General features: G+C 43.5%; 1 protein-coding gene across 1 annotated transcript; it reads left to right on the top strand.

Annotated features, from left to right (window-relative positions):
- Nucleotides 1–223: 223 nt before the first annotated feature.
- Nucleotides 224–7025, top strand: LOC132031536 (uncharacterized). The gene is given in 6 exon segments (XM_059421531.1): nucleotides 224–303; nucleotides 1589–4830; nucleotides 4930–5687; nucleotides 5689–5779; nucleotides 5782–5845; nucleotides 5972–7025. Coding segments are annotated over 6 exon segments (5202 nt in total). The 3' UTR covers nucleotides 6939–7025.
- The last annotated feature ends 608 nt before the right edge of the window (nucleotides 7026–7633 follow it).

Genomic DNA, 7633 nt, shown 5'->3' with positions numbered 1-7633 from the left:
CCAGTATGTTAGCTATTAATTATTCACAGATGATTGGAAAAGAGCGGATTTCATGTTCCGTTTTTGCATTTTTGTCCCTAAAATGGAGTATAGGACAAATATCATGTTTCGTGTCATTTTACATCACATTCCTAAGACTTTTATTGCCTAATATATGATGAAATCGTCGTATTTGAGCTTATGTCGCTATATTTCATGTGTCTAGGTACGATGAAGACAAACGATGGGAAACCGAGCAGTTTTGGTTGATTCTGGAGGTGATCTTGTGTACACGAGTGAACGAGAGAAGCTTTGGACACTTAGGTGAATTTACGGAAGAATCGGAGAACAAATGTGCCACACGAAGCGTCGCGGATGTAACACGAAATGGCACTCGGGTGAAGCCCGCGTCGCGTGGACATAACGGAAGAATCAAGTTGCGGCAGAATTTTCTCACTTAGCGTTCAGCCCGCATCGCGGAAGCACAAATAGGGCCGAATTCACATCGAAGACCCCGCGTTGGACTCGCGACGCGTGGGTAACGCGGGAATGTCATATTTTGTCCGATTTTAAGTAGGATTAGGACCCTTTTTATTTGGTTAACAACCCTAAACTATAAATAGATATTTTGCTCATTGTCAATTACGTGTTGGGATTAATCCAAGACTTGTAAGCCGTCTTATAACTTTCTCTCTAGGTTTTATTTTATTTTTCATCTTCTTCAACCCTAGATTATTCATGAATTCTTCGTGTTCATTGAGAATCATGAGTAACTAAACTTCTTAATTCTAGGGTTGTGGCGAAAGACATGATAGTTGATTTGGTGACTATTATTCTATATTAAATTTTCCATATTTTGGGTTGCTTATTTATTCTTGATCTTAATTGTTTGATTATTGGCCAATAGTTAGACACTATCTGTGGTGCGTGAATTGGACTTGAGAAAGAGAGTTCACGTACGTAATAAGAATAAATAGAGTTTGTTCGATTTAATTGTTTCGCTACTGAGGATAGAGATATACCCTTTAGCCCTACTTAGTTGAATACGGAGAATTAAATGCGTTCTTGTTACCTCTGATGACCATAGAGATATAGGCGTTATAGTAACATCTACAGGCTTGTGAGTAGTTCGAGAGAATATCATAAAGTTATAATTAACCCGTCAACTAGTAACCTAGGAAATAAAATAGGTGGAATTGTCCAAAGATCAACTGGATTGTCGAAAGCCATGACCCTAGATCTTTCTCTCATCTGATAAATCTTACAGTCTTTGTCAAAATACTCTCAGTCACAAAAACACCCATCACAAATTGTTTACTTTTCAGTTTTAGTTTAGTTACAACAAACACCTTGATTTTCACTTTCTTGAATAGTTTTATTCGAATTTGAATTAGTTTAACAAAGAGAATCTAAGTCTCTGTGGGATCGATATCTGGACTTAACAGTCTATATTACTTGTACGACCACGTATACTTGCGTGTGCGTTTGGGAGCAACAAGTTTTTGGCGCCGTTGCCGGGGACTTAGAAAAATTTACTGTTTTTCTAATTTGAGTTTGTTTTTCTATTCAAGTCTTTACTTTTTTCGTTGTTCTACTTGTGTCACTTCAGGTTTCTCTGGTTTATGCCAAGCACTAGAAGTTCAGGAAAACCGTTAGTTGATCTTGATCCCGAAATCGAAAGAACTTTTCACAGACAGAGAAAAATGGCTGACGAAGCAGCGAGACTTGCTCTTGAACAGGCAGAAAGGGATAGAAATAGAAACGGGGATGAACAGGGTGCAAGAGCAGCTGCGAGGGCACAAGAACAATGGATTCTTTTGTCCAGTTATGCTAGGCCTAGTCTAGCGACTATTGCTAAGGCTATTGTTAGGCCTGACATTACTGGAAATTTCGAGCTGAAAGAAGGAACAGTGCGGCTGGTGCAGCATACGTGCCAGTATATGGGTAAGTCTAGTGAAGACCCGCATAAGCACTTAATGCAGTTTATGGAGTTGAGCGAGAATTTCCAATATAGAGATGTTCCCGATGATTATGTGAAGCTGTCCTTATTTCCGTTCTCACTGATTGGCGAAGCGAGGGAATGGTTGACGAATCTGCCTGCAGGTTCTATCACTTCTTGGGAGATATTATCAAATAAGTTTATCGACAGGTTTTTCTCACCCAAGAAAACAAAGGAGCTGCGAGGAAGAATTGCTAATTTCACTCAGAGAGATTCTGAATCTCTACCACATGCTTGGGAAAGGTATAAGGGCTATTTGCGAGATTGCCCACATCACATGCAGCCAAAGGAGATCATTGGAAACTATTTTGTAGAAGGTCTTAACCATGAATCAAGGGCCTTGTTGAATGCTTCAGCTCAAGGGCAGATCTTAAACAAAACATATGAAGAGATGGAAGCTCTCCTTGAGATGATGTCTGAGGGTCATCATGAGTATCATGAGACTAGCCGGGGGTTACCACAGAAAGCTGTTGGGGTTCTTCAAGTTGATGATGTTGCAGCTATTCGAGCTGATATAAGTACTCTTACTAATGTTATGTTGAGGGCGTTTCCTCAAGCTCAGCAGATTCAACCAGTCCAACATATTCAGCAGGCAGCATGTGTAAGTTGTGGTGAGCCTCATGATTATAGCAATTGCCCATTGAATCCAGAGTCTGTCTATTTTGTGGGGCAGCAGAACCGTGGTATTGGAAATCGGGGAAACTATTATGGAAATAATTACAACACTCCATTTGGGAAGCAGGATTTCCACAAGCCGAACAATTATCAGCAACCTCAAGCTCAGCCAGCTAGCAATTTAGAAGAGATGATGAAGCAGCTCATAGCTCAAAATCAAGTGACGCAGCAGCAAAATCAGAAAGTTCAGAGTGAGATGCAGAAATCTATTCACGAGCTTGAGCGTCAGATGGGGCAGATGGCTCTTATGCAGAATGTCAGACCACCGGGTGCTCTTCCTAGTGATACTGAGAAGAATCCAAAAGAGTGCAAGGCAGTCACCTTGAGGAATGGCAGAGAGCTTGAAGAAGTGCCTCCGAAAAAGAAGAACATAGCAGAGGCAGAACTTATCCCTGCTAAGCGAGCTGAACCAAAGCAGACAGTCGCAGAGCAACATGTAGAGGAAGTGGTTCGACCACCCCCTCCCTTTCCACAGCGACTTCAGAAACAGAAAGCAGATTCGGCTTGCAAGAAATTTCTTGAACTCTTAAAACAGGTACACATCAACATACCTTTGGTGGAGCTTTTGCAAGAAGTTCCAAAATATGCTAAGTATATCAAAGATGTGGTTGCGAACAAATGGCGTTGGACAGAGTTTGAGACTGTTGCACTTACTGAGGAGTGCAGTTCTAGAGTGAGGAGTAAAATTCCTCCAAAGTTGAAAGATCCGGGCAGCTTCACAATTTCGATTACTATTGGCAACATTGAAGTTGGGCTAGCATTGTGTGATTTGGGTGCTAGTATTAATCTGATGCCCACCTCTGTGTTCCGAACGTTGGGCTTGGGTGAGCCTAGGCCAACCACTATTACGTTGCAACTAGTTGATCGATCTCTTGCTTATCCTGATGGTATTATTGAGGATGTTCTTGTGAAGGTAGGCCCATTTATTCTGCCGGTTGATTTTGTGATACTTGATTATGAGGCAGATAAGAGTGTTCCTCTCATCATGGGGAGAGGATTCTTGGCTACTGTTGATGCTGTGATCCGAGTGAAAGATGGGAAGATGTCCATGACAGTTGATGGACAAGAGGCGACTTTTGATGTGTTTAAAGCTACCAAGCTTCCAGCCCATTATGAGGAGTTGAAGATGATTTCCGTGGTGGAGCCCGAGCTCACTAATGCAGAGTTAGATCACTTTCTAGCTTCGCGAGATCCTTTGGAGACAGCTTTGGTGTATGGGGAGGATTTGATGATTGATGCAGAAGTCGAGGAGTGTCTTAGCATTCTTGACACTTCATGTGCTTATCTACGAGCAAACACACCGTTTGAGGAGCTAGACAGACCAGAGTCATGGAAGAAGCCGAAACCATCTATTGAAGAGGCTCCAGTTCTTGAGTTGAAGCCATTACCCCCTCATCTTCGCTATTCATTCCTGGGCAGTGGAGACACATTGCCTGTAATCCTCTCTGCTTATTTGACTGATGTGCAGGTTGAACGTGTGTTACGAGTGCTAAGAGATCGAATCCGAGCCCTTGGGTGGACGATAGCTGATATTCGAGGTATTAGTAGTTCGTTTTGCATGCACAAAATCTTATTGGAGGAAGACAGCAAGCCTAGTGTTGAATGCCAGAGACGACTAAACCCGATCATGAAGGAGGTGGTGAAGAAAGAGGTAATCAAGTGGCTTGACAGCTGCATTATTTATCCCATCTCTGACAGCAAATGGGTAAGTCCTGTACAATGTGTTCCGAAGAAAGGGGGCATGACTGTAGTAGAGAATGAGAAGAATGAATTGGTGCCTCAACGAACTGTTACTGGTTGGAGAATATGCATTGACTATCGCAAGTTGAACAACGCCACCAGAAAAGATCACTTTCCTTTGCCCTTCATGGATCAGATGCTCGATAGATTGGCTGGGCATGATTATTATTGCTTCTTGGATGGCTATTCGGGCTACAACCAGATCATGATTGCACCTGAGGATCAAGAGAAGACCACATTCACGTGTCCATATGGTACGTTTGCATTCCGGAGGATGCCTTTCGGTTTGTGCAATGCTCCAGGTACTTTCCAGCGATGTATGATGGCTATTTTCACCGATATGGTGGAAAACTATGTGGAGGTATTTATGGATGACTTCTCTATTTTTGGGGATTCTTTTGATGACTGCTTGAACCATCTTGATGCCGTGTTAGCTCGTTGTGAAGAAACGAACTTAGTACTTAACTGGGAAAAATGCCATTTCATGGTTCGAGAGGGCATCGTTCTTGGGCACAAGATATCGAGCAAGGGAATAGAGGTTGACAAGGCAAAGATTGAAGCAATTGAAAAATTGCCACCACCCGTTTCAGTTCGGGAGTGCGTGCGCGATTTTCTTGGGCATGCAGGCTTCTATCGACGGTTCATCAAAGACTTCTCTAAAGTTGCTAATCCAATGTGCAAGCTTTTAGAGAAAGATGTGAAGTTTGTGTTTAATGAAGCCTGTCTGATGGCTTTTGATGAGTTGAAACAGAGGTTAGTGTCTGCTCCTATTATCATCGCACCCGATTGGTCTCTGCCGTTTATTTTGATGTGTGATGCAAGTGATTTTGCTGTGGGAGTTGTCCTTGGTCAGAAAAGGGACAAGATTTTTCATCCTATTTACTATGCCAGCAAGACACTTGATGCAGCCCAGATGAACTATACTGTCACAGAGAAGGAGTTATTGGCGGTTGTCTACGCCTTTGACAAATTCCGATCATATCTTGTGGGCACGAAGGTGATTGTATATACTGATCACACTGCAGTTCGTTATTTGTTTGCGAAGAAGGATGCAAAGCCGAGGCTTATTCGTTGGGTGTTGCTGCTGCAAGAGTTTGACATCGAGATTCTTGACCGAAAGGGCACAGAAAATCAAGTAGCAGATCACTTATCGAGATTGGAAGATCGGGAACATGTAGATGAAGCAGTGGCGATTAAGGAGACTTTTCCTGATGAACAACTCTTTGCTCTTCAATCAGCTGAGGTGCCATGGTATGCAGACATGGTGAACTTTATAGTAAGTGAGATTTAGCCCCCCCCCCTCCCCCCTCGGTGCTAATCACGAGAAGAAGAAGCGGATTTTGCATGATAGTCGTTTCTATGTATGGGATGAACCCTATCTCTACGGGGGTTGGCACGGATCACCGATAGAAGGTGTATTCCAGAGGAAGAGGTCCCCGCGATTCTTGAGAAGTATCACTCATCACCCTATGGGGGACATCACGCTAGTGACAAGATAGCTGCGAAGGTACTTCAATCCGGGTTCTATTGGCCTACTTTGTTCAAAGATGCTCATGAATTTGTGCGAGCCTGCGATAGCTGCTAGAGAACCGAAAATATCTCCAAGCGTCATGAAATGCCTTTGAAGGGCATCTTAGAGATTGAACTATTTGATGTGTGGGGTATCGACTTCATGGGTCCCTTCATACCGTCCAAGGGGAATAAGTACATATTGGTTGTTGTAGACTATGTCTCGAAGTGGGTGGAAGCCATTGCACTTCCCACCAATGATGCTAGTGTGGTGGCAAGATTTTTGAAAAAGAACATTTTTACAAGGTTTGGGACCCCTCGAGCCATCATCAGCGATCAAGGTACGCACTTTTGCAATCGACTCTTTGATAAATTGTTGCTCAAGTATGGGGTGAAACACAAGATAGCGACTGCTTATCATCCTCAGACGAGTGGTCAAGTGGAGGTATCGAACAGAGAAATCAAGAGGATTTTGGAAAAGACTATGAGCGTGAGTAGGAAAGATTGGTCACTGAAGCTCGATGATGCTCTGTGGGCATACAGAACAGCTTACAAAACTCCGATTGGCACATCTCCCTATAAGCTCGTCTTTGGTAAGGCATGTCATCTACCAGTTGAGCTCGAGCATAGAGCATATTGGGCGATCAAGAAGCTGAATCTAGACATGGTTCAAGCTGGAGAAAAGAGACTGTTGCAGCTGCACGAGTTGGAGGAATTTCGCTATCATGCTTATGAAAACGCGAAAATGTACAAGGAGCGAACTAAGAGAATTCATGACAAGCACATCCAATCTCGTGACTTTGAGCCTAGGCAGTTAGTCTTGCTGTATAACTCTAGGCTGAAGATTTTTGGTGGAAAGTTGAAGAGTAAGTGGTCTGGGCCATTCGAGGTAGTTCGTGTGACCGCACATGGAGCGGTTGAGCTAAAGAAACCCAACTCGGATGAGACATTCCTGGTGAACGGGCAGAGAGTGAAGCATTACTACGGGGAGGCCACTGACCGCGCGAGGTCCTCCATCGATCTAGAAGAGGCTTGAGAAAAGCCTACGTCGTGCCGCGACGTTAAATCAAGCGCTTCTCGGGAGGCAACCCGTGTAAAAAAAATGAAAAATGAGAAAAATACAAAAAGTGTCGTGCCACGACCTTAACTAAGGCGCTGGTTGGGAGGCAACCCAACGTTTTTGTGCATATAGGTCACGTTTGTTCATGTTGCAGGAATAGGGAAGGAGGAGGACCACAAAACAAGCAAGAATGAGTTGAAATTCGTTCCAGGTTTGATGTATGAGTTGAATCCGCGACGCGGGGCCAACGCCTGAACGGAAATATTCTGCAGCTATTTTTTTCGCGTTGTACCCGCGACGCGGGGCCAACGCCTAACTGAAAATATTCTGCAGCTTATTTTCCCCGTTGGACCCGCGACGCGGTGCTAACGCGCACTCTGAGATTATTGAAAAAATAAAATCTTTCGCGTTGGACCTGCAACGCGTGGTTAGGCGGTTCAAATCTCTTTTTAAAAACCAGATCCCCCCCCCCCCCCCCCCATTCCCATTCCCTCTCAAACACACTTTTCCCTCTCCCCTCCCCTTTAAAAATTCGAATCCCTCCCTTTCTTTTTCCCCAAATTCCATAGGAAACCCAATTGCAACTTCAAACAAACTTGTGATTTCATCTCATAACATCAAGAGGTAAGCACAATCTTTTCCTTTTTTCACTTGTTTCTAAAGATTGAAGT

The sequence above is a fragment of the Lycium ferocissimum genome, chromosome 9 (genome assembly GCF_029784015.1).
Source record: "Lycium ferocissimum isolate CSIRO_LF1 chromosome 9, AGI_CSIRO_Lferr_CH_V1, whole genome shotgun sequence".
In the NCBI taxonomy this organism is placed as follows: domain Eukaryota; kingdom Viridiplantae; phylum Streptophyta; class Magnoliopsida; order Solanales; family Solanaceae; genus Lycium; species Lycium ferocissimum.
Note: the sequence above shows the minus strand (reverse complement) of the source record. Positions and strands in the feature narration are given on the sequence as shown.